Source organism: Lissotriton vulgaris, chromosome 11, assembly GCF_964263255.1.
Source record: "Lissotriton vulgaris chromosome 11, aLisVul1.2, whole genome shotgun sequence".
Classification (NCBI taxonomy): domain Eukaryota; kingdom Metazoa; phylum Chordata; class Amphibia; order Caudata; family Salamandridae; genus Lissotriton; species Lissotriton vulgaris.
Window position 1 is genome coordinate 25,812,528 of NC_141699.1, and position 22,143 is coordinate 25,834,670.

The 22,143-nt window shown below is 48.2% G+C and overlaps 1 protein-coding gene across 7 annotated transcripts in view; it reads left to right on the forward strand.

Moving 5' to 3' along the window:
• The window catches only part of RIMBP2 (RIMS binding protein 2), a 1,349,166-nt gene that overhangs the window by 38,940 nt on the left and 1,288,083 nt on the right, over positions 1 to 22,143 (forward strand). For all 7 annotated transcript variants that reach the window (XM_086942673.1, XM_086942667.1, XM_086942669.1 and 4 more), the window contains exon 2: positions 4,247 to 4,381. In XM_086942673.1, the coding sequence (XP_086798799.1) occupies positions 4,247 to 4,381 (135 nt within the window). The remainder of the gene's footprint in view (positions 1 to 4,246; positions 4,382 to 22,143) is intronic.

Below are 22,143 nucleotides of genomic sequence, written 5' to 3' on the forward strand. Positions count from 1 at the left end.
TATTCTGCTTAATTCAGAGACTCTGTCCCTCACCACCCCTTGTTGTAAATATTTTTGTCCACCCTCAGCGTGGAAGGGTATACTCAGATGTGAGTCCCTTGCTCATTGCACCATCAGGATTCAAGCAAGCCGGGCCGAAGACGGCTGAAATGCCAGAAACCGGTCCCCGGTAGCTTGTTTCCTTCCCAGTGTAGGAATTGGCTTTTGTAGTTTGGTTTGCCCTGTTCCCATCATGCACTGGGACAGGAACAGACTAATTTGCATACAGCCAGGTTCTGAAACTGGGATGGTGCAGTGAGCTAAAAAACGGTGTTGGATCTAGCCCTGATCTCTTGACTGGGTGAGAGTATTCTGCTTAATTCAGAGACTCTGTCCCTCACCACCCCTTGTTGTAAATATATATATACAACAATGTGTGGGGCATTGATGATTATCTGAAGCTTGTTTTCATGTTTGATAGCCCGTGTGCGCATGACAGACAGGGGAGAGATTTGGAATACCGATTATCGGAGGGGACCTAAATAAAGAAGGAGATTGGAGATTTTTTCTCCTCACGCCACGTGACCATGTGGCCTGGAATTATTGCCACATAAAAAAACATATTACTGAGAATACACGCATTCATGAACAAGTCGCATGTACTAAATTACAAGAGGCGACGAAACACGTGTTGGCTTGGAAAACCCGAACAACTGATACCAGGAAGACTGATTAAAAAGAAAGAGAAAAAGAAAGAAACAAGTTTACTGAATTGTTTAACTTTGTGTTGTGCTTTTACTAAACTCTGAAATTCTTTGAATTTACGTGTACTTGGGTATAGTTTTGCTTTGGTCTGTTGGTTTACCACAGAGATTTAGGGAGGCAGGTGGTTCTCCCTAACCCTAGAGCACTGTCACCAATATCTGAGTACATAATGAATAATTCTAAGTGAGAATACCCGTTAGAGCCTATCACCTATCACCTATACCACCGATCCCGCTTTAAACTGTTGAAAAAAGAGCCTGGGGAGCTTTTGATTCACAAAAGATACAGCTTTGGGGTGATGGAAGCAGGTTTGGGGGCGCCGTAAGTCACAGCAAACTCTGCTATTTGACTGAGGCCTCCAACTTGAGCAGGGGTACAAAACCGACCAGCGGCACTATGTAGTATCCTGTTAATATAATGATCCTGTCTCTTTCTCTCTAGCTGCTCGGCCAGTGTGAATGTGATGCGTGGAATGCCTCGGTGCCTGTGAGGTGCGGTGTGTCAGCTCAAGATGGGCGGAGGACGTGGACGGGTGGAGAAGTGTGGCTCAATGATTAGAGCGGCAGACCCTGATGCAGAGGTCTAGCCCGGGATCAGGGTTCAATTCCCGCCTCGGCGGGTCTTGGGCTCAAAAAAATTCCACGGACCTGATAGTTCTCGCCTCGGTGCCTATTCCAATCATGGAGTCCCACTCTGCAACTCTGGGCAATAGCTTGCTTAATCTCCACAACGGCCCCCACAACGCTAAGGATGCCTGGCCTCCACCTTGGGGGTGCCCAGGAGTGGACGCCTCACAGGGAAAGCCAGGATGGGTTCCACAGCAGTATTCGTACAAGCGCCTTGAGACCCTTGCGGGTGAGTAGTGCGCTATACAAGTATCAATTTACATTTACATTTACGGGTGCAGACGGGCTTGCCTTTGGAGTGACTGCTGGGTGTGTCAGCTGTGTGGTTTAAAAAGCCCGTCATGCAAATGGGATGTGACTAGGCTGTGACACGTTGCATCAGCCAAAAATCGTGGAGGTCAATGAAAATGGCAACCTGTAGTCTAAAACCTCCAACATGCATCAAAGGGTTCCGTTTGAAGCAAGGGTACATGCAAATGACATGTAATGAAATAAAGAATGAGAATATCCAAACCATAAATGTAAATAAAATGCCTATAATTCCCCACCAAGATGGCGTTACAAATGGAGCCAGGCACCTCTGAACAGCAACTAGTGCTGAACAAGGAAAGAAAAAGGAGAGCCACTAGGTGTGAGGAGTGGAATCTAAAATGCACTCCGGCGTGCAGTCTGTGGTCCAAAGATGACCTAAGGGCCTTCCACCCACAATCCTACCATCTCAGGGCTGACACACTGAGACTGACCTTTCACCTCAGGATCTGTACCCTAAAACAACACTGGCCTGGCAGTCAAGACCTCCATTCTGCACATACAGCCAACATAATGGCACACTCTGCACCATCCAGTAGCCTGTGTGCGGATGGCCCAAGTCTCGTGTTGCCCAGGGCCGGACAGGGAACTAAAGGCAGCCCTGGCAATATTCTCAAACCACCCCTGAAGAAGAACTGCCTGGCCCCCTGAGGCTGGAAATCCATACCTGCTACTTTTGCTGCTGGGGGCTGATATTGCAGCACCACTGCCAAACCAGCCACCAATAACAAAACCAGCCCCCACTGCTACAAAACCAACCCCCACTTTTCCAGCCTCCCGGGCAATTGCCCGATGCCCAGTCTGGCCATTCCAGCCCTGCTGTTGCCTCATCTGTGACAGCAGAGACAGCATCTACAGCCTAGAATTGGCCTTACCAGTAAGGTCTTGGCTTTCTCTCCTGTCACTGCAGGTAACCCCAGGGTCTCTGGTCCTCTCACAGTGGGTGGCGTCCACCTCCTACGCCTTTCCCTACTTCGGGGTCTGTGGCCCCAAAGTCCTTAGAGGCTGATTGTAATGGGTGCTCTCGTCCTATGGTTTCCCTAAGGAAGATTGTAGCTCGCAGCCCTGGATGCAATTTATAGTTAAGAGGGAATCATTCCTCGAACTCCAGAGAGCACCCACTTACCCTTTGTCTACCTTTCACCTAAGGGAAACTAGGGCACGCCCCCTCCTATTTGCTTTTTGAAATGAGTCACAAAGTATTTGTATATCGAGATATCATTTGTTTGGGGTGAAGCATCATGTGATTTTGTAAATTGCAGCGTTTGCGACGGCCGGAGGTTTATGTACATCAGGCTGATAGTTGGATAAGAGTAATGGTTTGTTTAATAACCTACAGACACAGGATATTTACACACATGGAAAACACATGGAGAAGTGTGGCTCACTGGTTGTGGAGAAGTGTGGCTCACTGGTTGTGGAGAAGTGTGGCTCACTGGTTAGAAGCGGCAGACTCTGAAGCAGAGATCAGGCCCGGGACCAGGGATCAATTCCCGACGTGGCAGGGTCTTGGGCTCAATGTCCGCGGACTCGATAATTCTTGCCTCTGCGCCTATTCTAATCATGGGTCCCACTCAGCAACTCTGGGCAATAGCTTGCTTAATCTCCACAATGGCCCCAACAAGACTGGGATGCCTGGCTTCACCTTGGGGGTGCCCAAGAGGGGCATCTCACAGGGAGAGCCAGGAAGGGTTCCACAGCGTTATACAGCGCCGGGACGCCCCGTTGCTGGGGCAGCTGTGCACTTTACAAGTATACTACATTTACATGGACATGTCCCGATGAAAGATAAACCTAGTTTGTAGGATCGTGCAGCAGTTTATGGGGAGCAGCACCATTGTGCATCCCCAGACTTGCAGATTATTTGGAATTCTCACTTTTAATAGGGCACAGTGCCAAGTCAATCTTCCCGTCATTGGGAGGAGAGTAATATGTAGTCCAAATGTTTGCAATTGTGTTGGGCCCCAGTTCTATTATATCATTGTATGTGGTGGGGCCCCCACATTTTCATCTTTGGAGCCCCACTTACATTTGAATAGGGCCTTTATTTATCCCAATGGCAAATGCATGGAGCCCACAATCAGGAGCAGATTTGCATGTTGCAATGTCTTGTCCAATTAACTAAGGATTCTCGTTGCAACAGACAGAGACCAATTGGTTTGAAGCCACTTTTGAAGCATTTTGATTTGGCCTTTGGGCATTGTGACTGTGAAGACTGCAACACTACAGGAGACGGTTTCTGAACATGTGGAGAACCCAGTGAAGGAAGAGAATCAGTGGTCTGCCCCCGTTGGTTGTACCTCTTCCTCATACAGAACCCTCCCCAGACCCACAAACAGTTCTGATGGATACTGATGGTGTGGGACCCTCAGGACCCACTAACGAGCTCATAGAATAGAGGATCGGGCACAGAATCCTTGGTTCTGACCAATGAGAGTGCATGAATAGTATGGCGTTGTTCAAGGCCCTGGGCGTGAAGTTTCTGGTCAGTGGTAATGAAACTTGCATGAGACTCTTGTGTTGCCTTCGAATGTCCACCATTGATGACGACACATTTTGTTCCACAGGAAGGGCTGACGGGGCAGAGGCCGAGTGACGTTGAGCAACTGCTGAAAGAGTCACAAAAGGAGCTTCTCTGGCTTCAGCGGCAGCTGTCCTTTATTTCCCCCGGAGCTCCCAAGAACATCTTCTCATCCAACAAGGTGAGCCACGTCTTGTGTTGGCCGCTTTGTCGGCTTCTCTTGTGCTTGTCAGAGGGACACATACATGAGCCTTTGCTTGAAAGACAACAGCTAAGGTGTTTATTTGCACCAATCAGATGTTGAGTTGTGTTATTGTGGCAGTGCCAGGGACAGAGGGATTTCATGAGGGACTAGGAACAAAGACTGCCCCTACCCAGGCCCTCACAGGGCGCGCTGACTGCTTTTGCCGCGGCGGTGTCTTGAGGGTGTCAATGAGGACGCTGGACACTTTCCTCACAATCACATGGGGTGTTGACTGTTATTGTGTATGGGGAAGGACCCCAGGTGAGTTCTTTGAGCGATGCAAGGGTTAGCAGGATTGGCTGCTCTTTTTTTTCAATGTATAGCCCTTGGTAAATCCTTTGATGACTTCAGTTAGAGTCAAGGGTGGCTGATGCGTCTGTGGTCAGAACTGGACAGTTTGCCGTGCCACGGGTCGCTTTTGGAATTTTCTCATGTCCCAGTCATTGATTCTGTGAAGATGTGAAAGGACATTTTTGCAGCTTCCGTAGGCTATGATGCTCCTGTAATGCAACAGTTGAGAAATCTCCAATGTTTGTGCTGAGTATTCCATTCACCAAACCCTAAAGACGACCCTATATTTCCAAACAGGACCTAAGAAGGATTGTTACTGAGCCGATCGTCTATGCCCAGTTTGTTAGAGGGGTAACCAACAGCAAATCCCTTCTGTACTACAATAATCTGTGAATGTTTTTATCACAAAATGCCTCACTGCAAGCATTAATACAGAGTAATAGCACCCCACCCAAAAATGTTGATTGACTTTAACATATGCTTTTCACAATAAGCATGTCAGGCCGACGGCCTTTGGTGTAAGTTTTCAGAATAAACAGATCAGGCCTGTAGTCTTGATTATTAGCTTGCCACCATAACCAACTCAGCCTTGCTGCATTCAACATAAGCTTTCCCACAAGGCACACATTTCAGTACAGGCACTCTTTTTCAGTGGAAGCACAGCACGTCCACCCAATCAAATGTCCTACTCAGGAGGCAAACCAACATGTGGGCGGAGCCTGGGCCCCTCTCTCATAGTACTTCTGCAAGCTCTTTTTCTGTTGCTCACATAAGGTCTGACAACAGCTGTGCTGCCACACCAGACCTAAAAACGAAGGCACCACAACCAAAAGTATCCAACCCAACAAAAAAATATATAAACAATAATGAATAGGCACAGTTCTCAAAATGAGGAGTGAGGACATGCTACTACCACCATTGGGAGCACAAGCTCTTTGGTAAATTACCCTCGCACACTCTAGTAGTGCCATGCTTCAGCATCGGGTCACCGTGGCTCCCAAAGGCCAGGGTGGGCTCAATTGTGTCCCAGGGAGCTCTTAAGAGAAATGGACAGGGGTTAAAGATTAAAAAAACACCATCCACTCCAGATATCCCTTTAATATGGAGGGAGGGTAGTTATTAAAATGAAAGGATAGGGTATTCCCAAGATATTATGGCCCTATGATCCTATATCTGCCAACATGTTTCAGCCAGTGACCAGCCCTATGGGTCCATGGCTTTCATCAGGGCACAAATGTATATTATATCCCTCCCTGAAGGTATCAGAAAAAAGTTGTTTATTCAAAAAGTCTCTTAACAACACACATACGTAACGCCTTATGGATATACGTATCCTTGAGGAGGCGTTCCCATTTTCGGATGGTCCAACCATATTGTGGTGTACTAGCCACCTCTCAGGAGTGCAGAGAGGAGGGGTGGTCTTGTAGTCAAAGAGAAACACTTTCCTAGGCAGTTAATACCAGTGGCATTACATTGATTTATTTAACATGATGTGGGGTTAACCCAAGCTCAGTGCAATCAATCAACAACTATTTAAAACATGTCAATTCTTCTTTATTGGGGTTTATCTAAAAATTCAGACAAAGAAAGCAAAAGTTCAAAACATTTACATACAGGTGCATGTACATATTTTCTAATGTATTTACCATGAGTTACGAGCGGTAAGCACTTTGTCCAAAACAATATAGACATTATAGACATACACAAATACATAAACAATAGTTATATATAGAATAGAATGTGGGAAAAGTGTATAAAAAGTTGTTAAAACTGGAGAGTTGATATATTGTGGCAGGTGGTAACAATTGTTAAAGTTCTCAAACAGTCTTCAAAGATCCCGATCCTGACCCCGCTCTGCTACCTGAACAGTTCTGCGACTCCCGCGAGCTGTCGTGGTGCCGGAGGAAGAGGTTTCTCTAGCCCTCTGCAGTTCACAGCCTCTGCAAGCAGGGTCAAGGTTGGACCCAAAGAGACACAGGAACCACCACTGGCACTGAGACTTCTCCAACATGGAGCGATGAGTTTACGCCAGGATGCCCTTTGGGTGACAGGACTGCGCTCTATAAGTACACCTACTACTACTACTACTACTACGTAGCTGGGATCTGTGATGTTCTTGGAAGAGATGGACGGGCTGTGTTTATCAGGGACCCCTGACACGTCGCTGGTGCGGCTTATGGGGTGCTCCTGCATGGACAAAGTGCACACTCAGAGGGGTTGGGAACCTAAGACCCTGTATGAAGAAAGAGCTGCACTTGAGATTTTCAGGACCTAAAGGAGATTCTGTATTTTAAATAGTTTGCCACTGTAATACTTGGGTAGGGTGCTAACCAAGATTATCTTTCCAAAATAAAGAATCCCGCTTGTGATGTCACCGCCCTGGGCATGAACTGGCTGGTGGACAGCTGGGTTTCCTGTATTCTTAAGCAATGGTGGGGGCGGGCGCTCATTTAAAGGTTTGGTCGACACAAACATTGAATTCTTCATGATGTGGTGTTGGTATTCCTAAGAAATGTGGTCACAACATCCAGTAATCTGGAAAGTATGAGTCGGGATGTGGGCACAACATGTCTGGCATCCTTAAGAAGAACGCTGGCTTCCTTTGGGTGTCCGCTTGGCGTGCCACTGATGCGTCTGTGGCATGGACCGTACTAAGCATAGGTGAATTTTGCAAATCTGGCGTTCGCGAATTTTGCGAATTTGCGAACTCGCAATCCTCAAAATCCGCGAATTCTCGCAAATTTGCGGATTTTTTTTGTGTTCGCAAGGATTTCTGCCAGTTCGCAAGGATTTCTGCCAGTTCGCGAGGGTTTTGTACCAGTTCGCAATTGCGAACTTACATGTCGGCTCGCAACGGTCACGATTATGTTGTTTCTACGTCTGGTTCATCATCACAGGTTCCCAGCACCCTCTGTTTCACCCCTGCCACCCTCTGTTTCACCCTTGCCACCCTCTGGTACATCAATGCCACCCTCTGGTTCATCATCACTGTAGATTATGGGGGGAAAAAGCAAGCACACCTGCCTGCTTCAACTGACATGAATTAATTTGGGGTGGATTTATTAATGTGTCACTGTTTTAAAATTCCAGTCTGGCACCTGCTTCCTTATCTGTAATTTGCTTTCTGTTGCAGTGCAATTTTTTTTTCCAGGACCTTTGTGGCCTACTTGTAGCTATTCTATGAGCCTGCTGTGCGGGTCAGAGCAGGGTCATACAATTGTTGCAACTAGCAACTGAACTCCGGAGGGGCCCTTGTCAGGAAGCACTACAGGGAATGGTTACTAATGATGAGTTTGAACTTTTGAACCTGCTGAATGCTTTCACTATTGCAAAACTCGTTTTTCTGCAGAACAGCATTACAGCAACTGTAATGCCCCAAACAAGCTTATATGAGAAAGTTGAATTCTAATCCAAAAGTTATCCAAAGAAAATCAAAAGGCCTCAAATCCAAAAAAGTGCAGGCAAATGTCAACCTGAGGAGTTATTCTGATAAAAATCATCATTTTCAGAAGGTCTATGCTGCTTGCTAGTAGATTTCTTGTGCAGAATTGCAATTTTTGTAATTTCGCGAGTGCAAGATTGTTTCTGCCCGCCGCACCTACATGTTCGCAATTGCGAACTTACACCGCACGCCGCAAAATTGTATCACCAAGAAAAAAAAATCCGCTGCGTGCAAATTTGCGGATTTTCGGTAAATTCGCGGATTGCGAATTTACCGAAAATCCGCAAAATCCGCGAGCGGAACGGATTTTCCGCCCATGCTTAGACCGTACCTTATTTGAAAATGACCTGTTCTGGCCTAGACTTACTTCCAGCACTAGCAACAACCCAGTGGGTACTTTCAAGGGGGGTGTACCTTCCTCTCTATAACTTGATACCCTCTCACCGGGAGATTAAACTGTGCATAAAGCAGTTCACCCCTTGCCAAGAGGCCAGTATTTCGCTGTGATCCTGTGAAAGAAGTAAAAATAAACTATTGAAGCTGAAGGTGATAGCAACAAGGGTTGGGGGTGCAGTGACCAAGGTTCCAAGTCACCCTTCAGGCTAGACGCTGTCAACAGCTGAATCCATCTGGGCATTAAGAAAATTGAACAACAGAGCCTCCTGCCTGTACTAATTGAAGCAACATATAGAACATTATTTTATTCATTAAATGATCATTCTGAGGATAGAAATGTAGTACCACTTTAGCACTGGTTCAAAGAGTTTACATAAATGGATAGAAATAAACAACAAATGGTTGAGTTTCACTTAAATCCAAAATAGATAAAAATAAACAACAAATGATGGCGTTTCAATTAAATCCTAAAATCCTATCACATTTTATGTAAGGAAAAAATGCAACAGTAAACAACATGAATTTATAATTCTTATAAAACAAGTTTATTAAACTGTCTCAGTCCATACAAACTACATTTAAAAGATTAATGGAAATTGAGTTACTGGTTGAGAGGGGTGGAGCCCTTCTCAAGCAGGAACCTCAGTCTCTCTCAGGGTGAAACACAAGCAAACTGCAAATTACTCGGTGCGTAACCCTCTGGTAGCACAAAGGGATAAGCACTGCCCTCTGTGGTAGTGGCTTGACTTACAGGGAATGGGAAACGTTTTTATGCCGATTAAAAGCACAAAGCGCCAACTGTGGTTATCTGGTCACGCTGGTCCGGGTCAAAGTCACAAGTTCAGGCCCATCGTGATGGAGCACGGGCTGGATACAGGGGCTAAGTTAGGCCCACTGAAGAAGAGTACCTTAAATCCTGGTTGTGGAGCGTTGTGAGATCCCTTGTCGAGGATGCATTTTGCAATTGAAGTTCTGGGGAGCTGTGAGGCTGCTATGTGAGGTGTTGCATCATCGAGGATGCCGTCAATGGAGGGGGCTTGCAATGGGAAGTCCTGCATGAAAGATGTGTAGCGTGCTGGTTGTTCCAAGGAAACTACGAGGCTGAGATGCAAAGTCCTGCGTCCTCGTGGAGGATGCCGTCGATGGCGGGCTAGCAATATGAAGGCTTGCGTTGAGGATGTGTCGTACAGTGGTTGTTTCAAAGCCGAGCTTAACCCCTTCGGTGCTCATGATGAGCTCAGCTCATCATGAGGCACAGTTTTCGTGTGCTCATGACGAGCTGAGCTCGTCATGACCACGCCCGTTTCTATTGTGGTCCAGCACAGGGGAAGAATATCTCGAGCAGCCATGGTGTTAAAGGGGACTATATCGGTTCTGCCCACAGGACCACAGCTGGCAGAACACATTCAGGCCCACTTCTAAGGGTGTAGGACTGGAGGGGCATCACTTGGGGAACACGAACCTCAGCAGACTGAGTTCAGGTGCTGGGTCAAGGTGGTTGGAGCCTGTTGTGTTCTTGATGCTTCTGATCAGGAGGCCAGCCATTTAGCCCTTGGAGTCACACTGGTGGTTCCAATATTTAAGATGCAGGTCAAGTCCTTCTTGCAGAGCAGTCCTTCCGAGTCTTCCACCACGGAGCCAGAGATGTACTGAAGAGTTGGGTCTGATGGCCCAATATTTATACCTGGTGCCCACTTTGAAGTAGGACGAAGGTTCTGGAGGTTTCCACTCCCAGAGGTGTTTGGAATTTCCTGCCGTCCGACCCCTAATAGTCTGGGTCACAATAGACTGGTGCCACTCTCTTTGTGAGTTTGTTCAGGCAGAGCCTTTGTGAAGCAAATATTGTAGGTGACGGCTCCTCCCCCTCATCAAGTCAGAGATGGCCCATCCAGCCAACTCCATTTTTAGGGCTTGCCTGCTGTGCGCATGCGCATAGCTGGCGAAACTCTATAGGGGCTTAAATAAGCTTTACCTAGACTGGCGATTGACTGGCGATTTAATGCTGTGCCCGAGCGCTTTTAGGTCAATGCGCAAGCGCATTGACCTAAAATGCGCGTGCACATCATCAAATCGCCAGTCAATCGCCAGCAGCACTCCTCCCCTGCTGCTTCACACCCTCATGCCGCTCTCCCCGCTCCGCCCCCTCCCCTGCCCGCCGTGTCGCATTTCTCATCCCCCCTCCCCACAGCAAGTCCCTCAGCCGGCCGTTCTTTCACTTTGACGGCCGTGTTTCTCCTCTGCTCAGTGATAGTACTCCCTTATGCACTAAGGCTGCAAGCTTTTACTGTGATTATAGACTTCGAAGCAATACGCCTGTACTGTGAGAGTGCAGGTGTTTTGCAATATTGTGCATGACTAGTGCAAGGATGGTGACCTATTGCTTCTTGTTAGGGTGCACTAATACACATGAACACCGTGAGGGTAAACAGATGATGCCTGGTTTGATGGTGAACGGATCATTACCCGGCGCATCCTTGTGTTGTACTTGTGTGTCTTTGCGGCCACTTGATGCCGTATTGCTCCACTGTGAATCTTGTGGATCCCCTTGAGGGCCTCTGGTGCACGTTGTCATGTGACATGTGTGGCGCTCTGTTGCCTTCGGGTCCAGCTGGCGGGATATCGAACTCACAACAATAATATTAATGAAAGACAGCAATGTAAAAAAGTACCTTCTTTTCGAAGTTTCACAAAAATGAGGCTCATTTTCATTATTCTCCTATGCATCCTTGTGTTATACTTGTGCGACTTTATGGCCACTTAATGCTGTATTGTTCAACTAGGACTCTTATGCATCCCCTCATGTGCTCTTGTAAACGTCATGGCATAACATGTAAAGCGCTCTGATACCTTCGGGTCTAGCTAGCGCTATTTAAAACTCAAAAGAATATATTATATTTTTGTGCTAATGTTATTGTAAGGTCTTAGGAGAGGCTCACACCTCAATGTCAGCACTAATTAGCATCCATCGCACTCGCCCCCAACCCCACCCCCCCACACAACTTCCTCCTTCAGTTCCATTTCACTGTCTCTTTGCTTCATCAGCAGTGCCTGGGGAAACATTGGAAACAGAAAAATATACCTTTAAATCTTAAGACATGTTACAACTGTGTGTGTGGGCACAGAGTCCCTTTGATGTAAGGGGTGATACGTGCATTAATTCAGATTTATCTACTGACATCAGTTGAAAAACAAAAATGGAATAACTGTTTTGCCGACTGTCCTGGAGATGCTACCTCCCTCTATTTGCAAACCTATAGTAAAGGAGCCCCAAAAACACATGATAGGAAATCATACAATGGCTGTACATGTCTCCAAAATGACACAATGGTACTTTCCAAACGCGCGTCAGCACATTTTTTTGTGTTTCTTGCACATTGTATGTCATGTTGCTTATATGTTCATTTTTAGCCCAGTGTATGATTGCATTGTTTTTTCATTATATGTTTTTCTCTGTCTTTGTCATTTTGGAGATATGTACAGCCATTGTATGATTTCTTATCACTCTCTTAAATGCCTACATTATACCAGTCTTAAACATGATCAATAGCTTCAATCTGGGCTAACATATTTACGCTGATGATAATCATATTCACTTTAGGATATTCAGTTAACTATGTGCCCTTACTGTTGTGTCGGGCAGTTGGTCAGCCACGACACTCTCGGTGTATTTTATTGATAAGGTGTGGGCCAAACGGGCTCAACAATAATCACAGGAGCCTGCGCGCTGCTTAACTATCGGCATTACACTTACCACAGTGAGAAGAGTCGGTGTCAGACAAGGTAATATTTTCATGTTGGAAATTGGCTTTTGAAATAATCGAAGTTCATATGTCTGTTGTTCTAAACCACAAGTACTAGCTGTGTGACGGGTTGGAACGCCGCATCCACCACCACCACCGCATCCACCATCACCACATCCACTGCATCCACCACCACCGCATCCACATCCACCACCACATCCACCACCACATCCACATCCACCATGACATCCACAGCCACATCCACCAACACATCCACCACCACCACATCCACCACCACCACATCCACCACCACCGCATCCACCACTACCACCACCGCATCCACCACCACCACCACCGCACCCACCACCACCACCGCATCCACCACCACCACCGCATCCACCATCACCGCATCCACCACCACCGCATCCACCACCACATCCACCACCACCACCACATCCACCACCACATCCACCAACGCATCCACCATCACCTCCACATCCACCATGACATCCACCACCCATCCACCACCACCACATCCACCACCACCGCATCCACCACCACCACCACCACACCCACCACCACCACCACACCCACCACCACTACATCCACCACCACATCCACTACAACCACCACCCCATCCACCACTACCACCACCACCGCATCCACCACCACCGCCGCATCCACCACATCCACCACCACCACATCCACCGCATCCACCACCACATCCACCACCACATCCACCATCACCACCACATCCACCATCACATCCACCATCAAATCCACCACCACATCCACCACCACATCCACCATCACATCCACCGCCACATCCACCACCACATCCACCACATCCACCACGACATCCACCGCATCCACCACCACATCCACCACCACATCCACCACATCCACCACCACCACATCCACCACATCCACCACCACCACATCCACCACCACCACATCCACCACTGCATCCACCACCACCACATCCACCACCACATCCACCACCACATCCACCACCACATCCACCACCACATCCACCACCTCATCCACCACCTCATCCACCAATGCATCCACCAACACATCCACCACCACATCCACCACCACCGCATCCACCACCACCGCATCCACCACCACCGCATCCACCACCACACCCACCACCACTACATCCACCACCACATCCACTACAACCACCACCCCATCCACCACTACCACCACCACCGCATCCACCACCACCACATCCACCATCAACACCACATCCACCATCACATCCACCACCACCACCACATCCACCACAACCACCACATCCACCAACACATCCACCATCACCTCCACATCCACCATGACATCCACCGCCACAGCCACCACCGCATCCACCGCCACCGCATCCACCACCACCGCATCCACCACCACCACATCCACCACCACCACTACATCCACCACCGCATCCACTACAACCACCACCCCATCCACCACCACCGCATCCACCACCACATCCACCATCAACACCACATCCACCATCACATCCACCACCACATCCACCAACACATCCACCATCACCTCCACATCCACCATGACATCCACCGCCACAGCCATCACCACCACTACCACCACCACATCCACCACCAACACATCCACCACCACCGCATCCACCACCACCACCGCATCCACCACCACCACCACCACACCCACCACCACATCCACTACAACCACCACCCCATCCACCACTACCACCACCACCGCATCCACCACCACCGCCGCATCCACCACATCCACCACCACCACATCCACCACCACATCCACCATCACCACCACATCCACCATCACATCCACCATCAAATCCACCACCACCACCACATCCACCATCACATCCACCATCACATCCACCATCACATCCACCGCCACATCCACCACCACATCCACCACCACATCCACCACCACCACATCCACCACCACTTCACCACCGCATCCACCACCACCACATCCACCACCACCACCACATCCACCGCATCCACCACCACATCCACCACTTCCACTGCATCCACCACCACCACATCCACCACCACCGCATCCACCACCACCGCATCCACCACCACCGAATCCACCACCACCGAATCCACCACCACCGAATCCACCACCACCACATCCACCACCTCATCCACCACCTCATCCACCAATGCATCCACCACAACCACCACATCCACAACCACCACATCCACCACCACCACATCCACCACAACACCACCACATCCACCATCACCACCACATCCACCACCACATCCACCACCACATCCACCATCACATCCATCACCTTCACATCCACCATGACATCCACCACCACATCCACCACCACATACACCACTTCCACCGCATCCACCACCACCGCATCCACCACCACCACCACATCCACCACCACCACCACATCCACCACAACCACATCCACCACCACCACATCCACCACCACCACATCCACCACCACCACCACATCCATTACCGCATCCACCACCACCTCATCCACCACCGCATCCACCACCACCACATCCACCACCGCATCCACCACCGCATCCACCACACCCACCACCATCACTTCCACCACTACATCCACCACCACTTTCACCACATCCACAACCACCACATCCACCACCACCACATCAACCACCTCCACCACCACCACCACATCCACCACTACCACCACCTCCACCACCACCACCACCTCCACCACCATCACCACCACCACCTCCACCACCACCACCACATCCACCACCACCCCCACATCCACCACCACATCCACCACCACATCCACCACTTCCACTGCATCCACCACCACCACATCCACCACCACCGCATCCACCACCACCGCATCCACCACCACCGAATCCACCACCACCTCATCCACCACCTCATCCACCAACGCATCCACCACAACCACCACATCCACAACCACCACATCCACCACCACCACATCCACCACAACACCACCACATCCACCATCACCACCACATCCACCACCACATCCACCACCACATCCACCATCACATCCATCACCTTCACATCCACCATGACATCCACCACCACATACACCACTTCCACCGCATCCACCACCACCGCATCCACCACCACCACCACATCCACCACAACCACCACATCCACCAACACATCCACCATCACCTCCACATCCACCATGACATCCACCGCCACAGCCACCACCGCATCCACCGCCACCGCATCCACCACCACCGCATCCACCACCACCACATCCACCACCACCACTACATCCACCACCGCATCCACTACAACCACCACCCCATCCACCACCACCGCATCCACCACCACATCCACCATCAACACCACATCCACCATCACATCCACCACCACATCCACCAACACATCCACCATCACCTCCACATCCACCATGACATCCACCGCCACAGCCACCACCACCACTACCACCACCACATCCACCACCAACACATCCACCACCACCGCATTCACCACCACCGCATCCACCACCACCACCACCACACCCACCACCACCACACCCACCACCACATCCACTACAACCACCACCCCATCCACCACTACCACCACCACCGCATCCACCACCACCGCCGCATCCACCACATCCACCACCACCACATCCACCACCACATCCACCATCACCACCACATCCACCATCACATCCACCATCAAATCCACCACCACCACCACATCCACCATCACATCCACCATCACATCCACCATCACATCCACCATCACATCCACCGCCACATCCACCACCACATCCACCACCACCACATCCACCACCACATCCACCACCACATCCACCACCACCACATCCACCACCACTTCACCACTGCATCCACCACCACCACATCCACCACCACCACCACATCCACCGCATCCACCACCACATCCACCACTTCCACTGCATCCACCACCACCACATCCACCACCACCGCATCCACCACCACCGCATCCACCACCACCGAATCCACCACCACCACATCCACCACCTCATCCACCACCTCATCCACCACAACCACCACATCCACAACCACCACATCCACCACCACCACATCCACCACAACACCACCACCACATCCACCATCACCACCACATCCACCACCACATCCACCACCACATCCACCATCACATCCATCACCTTCACATCCACCATGACATCCACCACCACATCCACCACCACATACACCACTTCCACCGCATCCACCACCACTGCATCCACCACCACCACCACATCCACCACCACCACCACATCCACCACAACCACATCCACCACCACCACATCCACCACCACCACCACATCCATTACCACATCCACCACCACCTCATCCACCACCGCATCCACCACCACCACATCCACCACCGCATCCACCACCGCATCCACCACACCCACCACCATCACTTCCACCACCACATCCACCACCACTTTCACCACATCCACAACCACCACATCCACCACCACCACATCAACACCACATCAACCACCTCCACCACCACCACCACATCCACCACCACCACCACCTCCACCACCACCACCACATCCACCACCACCCCCACATCCACCACCACATCCACCCCCACATCCACCACCATCACCACCACATCCACCACCACCACCACCACATCCACCACCACATCCACCACCACCACCACATCCACCACCACCATATCCCCCAGATCCACCACCACCACATCTACATGTGTGTGGCTCTGTGTGTGTAGGTGCAAATGCAATGTTCTTGGATTGTCGTCACAATAAAATACACTGAACATAATCTTCATAAAAGTTATTTACAAACGTTTAAGCTATTGCCATTATAAATTACAATAACTTTTATTTAAGTATTAATTATTTACAAAATTAAAAGCCATTGTTATTTGTAATATCAATACATCTAAGTCACGTAAATACAACACACATTGCATTACAAATGCTATAGGTGTCACATTTGCAAAAGTTAAAACTATTGACATTGTAACTGACAACGCTATTAATTTTGCTACTTTCAAAACCAACACATAAATAAAAAAAAGTGTCATTTACAATACCAATAGCTCAAACTTTCCTAATGCGAGACCTATTGCATTTCCAATGCTTGTTCTCTTTGTCTTACTGTCTGGGAGCAATACACAAAAACCACCTGCCAGCTACACCTAGTCATGTGACCAGGAAACTTGCAGTTGCAGTGGTTGGAAAAAAAAATGCCTACTTTCCAAATGTCAGAATACATCATGAACACCTGGCTCCGTACTAGCCTACACTCCTACTATTAATGAAGTAAAGGGCAGACTATTTTTTCATCTGTCCGAATAGAATTTTTATTAAATAGTCTTTAAACTGATCAAAAACAATTTTTTCAAAAGACTGAAAAAGAAACACATATTTCTCAAATTGACACAAAAATCATCACATGCGAATAACACGATTCATAGTCAAAAACAAATTGAACATACATCAAAATAGGAATTATTTGCAACAAATTACAACAAACGACGAGATCACTGACTGAAAACAAATATGAAACAAATACAAAAAACATTTACAGCTTGCATCATCTATGAAACACACAAACGTATATGTGAGAAGTGTCCAATTATATGGACTAAACTTGTTATTTCAGCAAGAATATCACAAAAGTATTAGAAATAATGAATTCATCTTTTTTTTTTATTTCTGTAATTTTTTATTGTAGAAAAATATATATTTACATGGAGCATAACATATACATGGGTGGAGGAAGAGGGAAAAGAGAAAAGGGGTGAAAGAGGAAGAGAGAGAAAAGAAAAAAACGCCGGGGGTGGGGGGAGGGGGGGAATTTCGCTTCCAGCATTCCAGTCTCATTGGGGTTAGTCCGATTGCCAGTCTTTCAAGTTCTACTTGTTGTTGGTGTCCTCCGTCCCTTTGTGTTGCGTGGTTGTCATCCTTGGTACCACGCCCCAGAGGATAGAGAGTGAGAGAGAAGAGGAAGAAGAAGAAAGGAGCGTTGCTGGTTTCATTCCTGTTGTGTGCACAGAGGCAGGCGAGGTGCACAGCGTCCACAAGCTCTGTGCCTAGCTGCGTCGCTTATGGGGGTTTGTGCAATGATAGGTAGTTGTCTAGGGACCCCCACATATTTGACTGCCTGTGTGTTTTGGGTGAGTGTGTCGCTGTGATATTGTCAGAAAGGCGATGCGGTTCATCCCTTTTAGTAGTCCTCGCTCAAGTGTCAGCCACGCCGGGGTATATTCCCGTCTCGGGGTGAGCCAGTGGAGCCCCTGTCTGGCTATGCACGCTTTTTGGAATCTTTTGAAATTGGTTATATTAAGGCCGCCTAGGTCTTTCGACAGTCTGAGCTTGTGTAGGCTTATTCTGGGCTTTTTCCCCCTCCACAGAAAGTTATTCAGCATTTTGTCTAGTCTCTTATGGAAGTCTTCTGTGTTTATTAGTGGCAGCTTGCTCAGCATGTAATTAACCATTGGTGTGAGCATCATTTTGATCGCTTCCACTCTCCCCCACCACGTTGTGAATTTGGGAGACCATCCTTCCACTCTATCCTTAATTTTCTGAAGAGTGGCTTGCTCGTTTTGTTCTAGTGTGGCTCTTAGGTCCCTCTCGAAGAGAAGGCCTAAATATTTGATAGGTTTCTGTTGCCATGTAAGGCTGGACGAGCCTAACACCGTTTTTGTTGTATGGACGTTCAGCGGTTTGCACTCGATTTGTCCCTGTTTAATTTGTATCCCGAGACCTGGGCATATTGTTCTATCGTTTCCATCAGCGCTTTGATTGATCTCTCTGGGTCTTCGGTGATTATTAGTACGTCGTCTGCATATGCCGCTAACTTAAAAGTTTCTCCCTCTACTGGTATCCCTGCTATGTCTTTGTTAGTTCTGATCATGTTTAGGACTGGTTCTATCGCTAGCAGGAACAGGGCTGGCGATAGCGGGCACCCTTGTCTGGTCCCCCTTCCTAGGTGAAGTAGTTCTGATGTACCTCCGTTTACTACCACCCGTGCTTTAGGGTTGTTGTAGAGAGCCAGTACCATCTTCCTATAGTTGGGTCCGAGCCCGAATTTTGCCATGCGTTGGTCTAGGAATGGCCAGGACACCCTGTCAAACGCTTTCTCAGCGTATAAGGCTATCATGACTGCTGCGTTGCTGCTTTTGGAGGAGTGGTTTATTATGTGGCATAGCAGCCTCGTGTTGTCGTGGGACATGCGGTTTTTAAGGTAGCCTACTTGGGAGCAGTGTATAAGCTTAGGTAGGTATGCATTGAGTCTGGTTGCTAGTATTTTGGCGTAGATTTTACAGTCTACGTTTATGAGTGAGATTGGTCTAAAGTTCTTTGCCTGTTTCCTGTCCTTGCCTTCCTTTGGTATTACTATTATGTTTGCTTCCGCCATTGACAGTGTCATGCGTCCATTCCGGACACACTTCGTGAAGACTTCTTTCATTGTGGGTTTGAGAATGTGCAAGTACTGCTTGTAAAAGCCGGCCGTGAAGCCATCTGGCCCTGGTGCCTTGATGTCTTTTAGGCTCGCAGTGGCTCTCCCTATTTCGTCCTCCGTTATGGCTAGGTCGAGGATGTCTCGTTCCTTATCTGATAGCGTCGGTGTGGATATGCGTTCTAGTATTTCTTTGCCCCCATCCTCTTTTAGTGTTTCGTCTCTCGTGTATAGTCCCTCGTAGAAGTCTCTGAAGACCTCCAAAATCTCTTTGTTTGCAGTCTGGGACTTGTTCTGTCTGTCTTTGATGGCCCCTATCGAGTGCTGTTTCTGTTTCCCCTTGAGGTAGGACGCCAGGATTTTCCCTGCTTTGTTTGCGGTGCATAGGTTAATAGCTTTGTATTTATTTATCCAGGTCCCTGCTCTTTCACTCGGTATTCTGTTAAGCTCATACTACCGTTTAGTTAGGCTGGTGAGGGTGTTCTTATCTTCTAAGTTGGCTATGCGGCCGTTCTCTAGGTTTTTAATTTCTTTTTCTAGGTCGTCAATCTTTTTGTTTCTTTCTTTGTTCAGCCTGCCCTTGATTGTTATAACGGTCCCTCTAATGGTGGCTTTTAAGGTATCCCATAGCAGCTCTCTGTCTATCTCGGGGGTGTCGTTAATTGTCATGTACTCTTTTATTGCTGCTTCTATCTCTGCTTTCGCTGAGATGTTGGTGAGCAGATTGTCATCAAAACACCATCTTCGAGTTGGCTTCTCATCTTTAATACATCCATCACTAAACGCATTTAGATTTAACTCTGGCTCTGTGGTGGAAGACTCAGAAGGACTGCTCTGCAAGAACTACTGACCTGCATCTTGATCCAAGGACCACCAGTGTCACTCCAAGGGCTAAATGGCTGGCCTCCTGATCAGAAGCCTCAAGAACACAACAGGCTCCAACCACCTTGGACCCAGCACCTGAACTCAGTCTGCTGAGGTTCTTGTTCCCCAAATGGTGCCCCTCCAGTCCTAGACCCTTAGAAGTGGGCCTGAATGTGTTCTGCCAGCTTTGGTCCTGCGGACAGATAAAAACATAGGTTGCCCGTTACTCCATAAATAGTAGGAGTGTAGGCTAGTACGGAGCCAGGTGTTCATGTTGTATTTTGAATTTTAAATAGTCCTACCTGGCACCAGTCCTTTGGGCTTAACCCCTATCATTGTTAGTAGTACTTTTCAAATGTGGCATTTTCAGAATTGTGACATTAACTCGGACTTTACCATTAAAGAAGGCTTTAAATTACAATTCTTTAGACATAAAATTTGACATACCTATCTGCTCCCAATTGAAGGTTATCACTTAGGAAATGTAATACGTTGGCCCAATGTCATCCTATGGGAGAGGTTGACCTTGCAGTAGTGAAAAACAAATGTAAGACTTTTTCCCTACCAGGACATGTAATACTTACAATTACATCTCAATTTTAAATACGCTTCACCCTGTCCTCTAAATTATTTAGTGCCTACCCCAAGAATGACTTGTATGCATTAAAAAGGAAGGTTTAAGTCTGGCAAAATGTTTATTTTGCCAGGTCAAAATGGCAGTTTAAAATGCCCACACAGGCTCTGCAGTGGCAGGCTAAGACATGTTTAAAGGGCTACTTAAGTGGATGGCTCAATCAGTGCTGCAGGCCCAATAGTAGCATTTAATTTACAGGCCCTGGGTACGGGTAGTACCACTTTACCAGGGATTTACAAGTAAATTAAATGTGGCAATTGGGTGTAAGCTAATTTCACCATGTTTAAAGGTGAGAGCATAAGCACTTTAGCACTGGTAAGCAGTAGTAAACTGCTCAGAGTCCTAAGACCAAGAAAAATAAAATCAGCAAAAATAGAGGAGAAAGGCAAAAGGTTCGGGGGAATACCACTTTAAGTCTGATAGGTCTAACAAAAATGATAAAAGAGCGATCCTCCAATATATCATGCATTATAAAACTATTTGTGACCATCTATTTACAACTTTGTGCCACCATTTTCAAATGCATAGACAATGCTGATGCCATCTGAGAGTATTTCTGTGTAAATAACAAATCCAAATCAGCATTAAGTAGTGTGGCTCACTGGTTAGAGGTGGCAGACCCGAGAGCAGAGGACGGCCCAGGACCAGGGTTCGATTCCCGGCGCGGCAGGTTTCTGGACCAGGGTCAGTGGACTCGATAATTCTCTCGCCTCGGTGCCCACTCTGATCAGTGATCACACTCGGCAACTCTGGGCATTAGCTTGCCTCATCTTCACTAACGGCCCCACCAGACCACCGGTGATGCCTGGTCTCACCCTGGAGATACCCATTAAGGGACCATCTCTCAGGGAAGCCAGGAAGGGTTTCGCAGTGGTCGAAGCACCTTGGGACCCTCC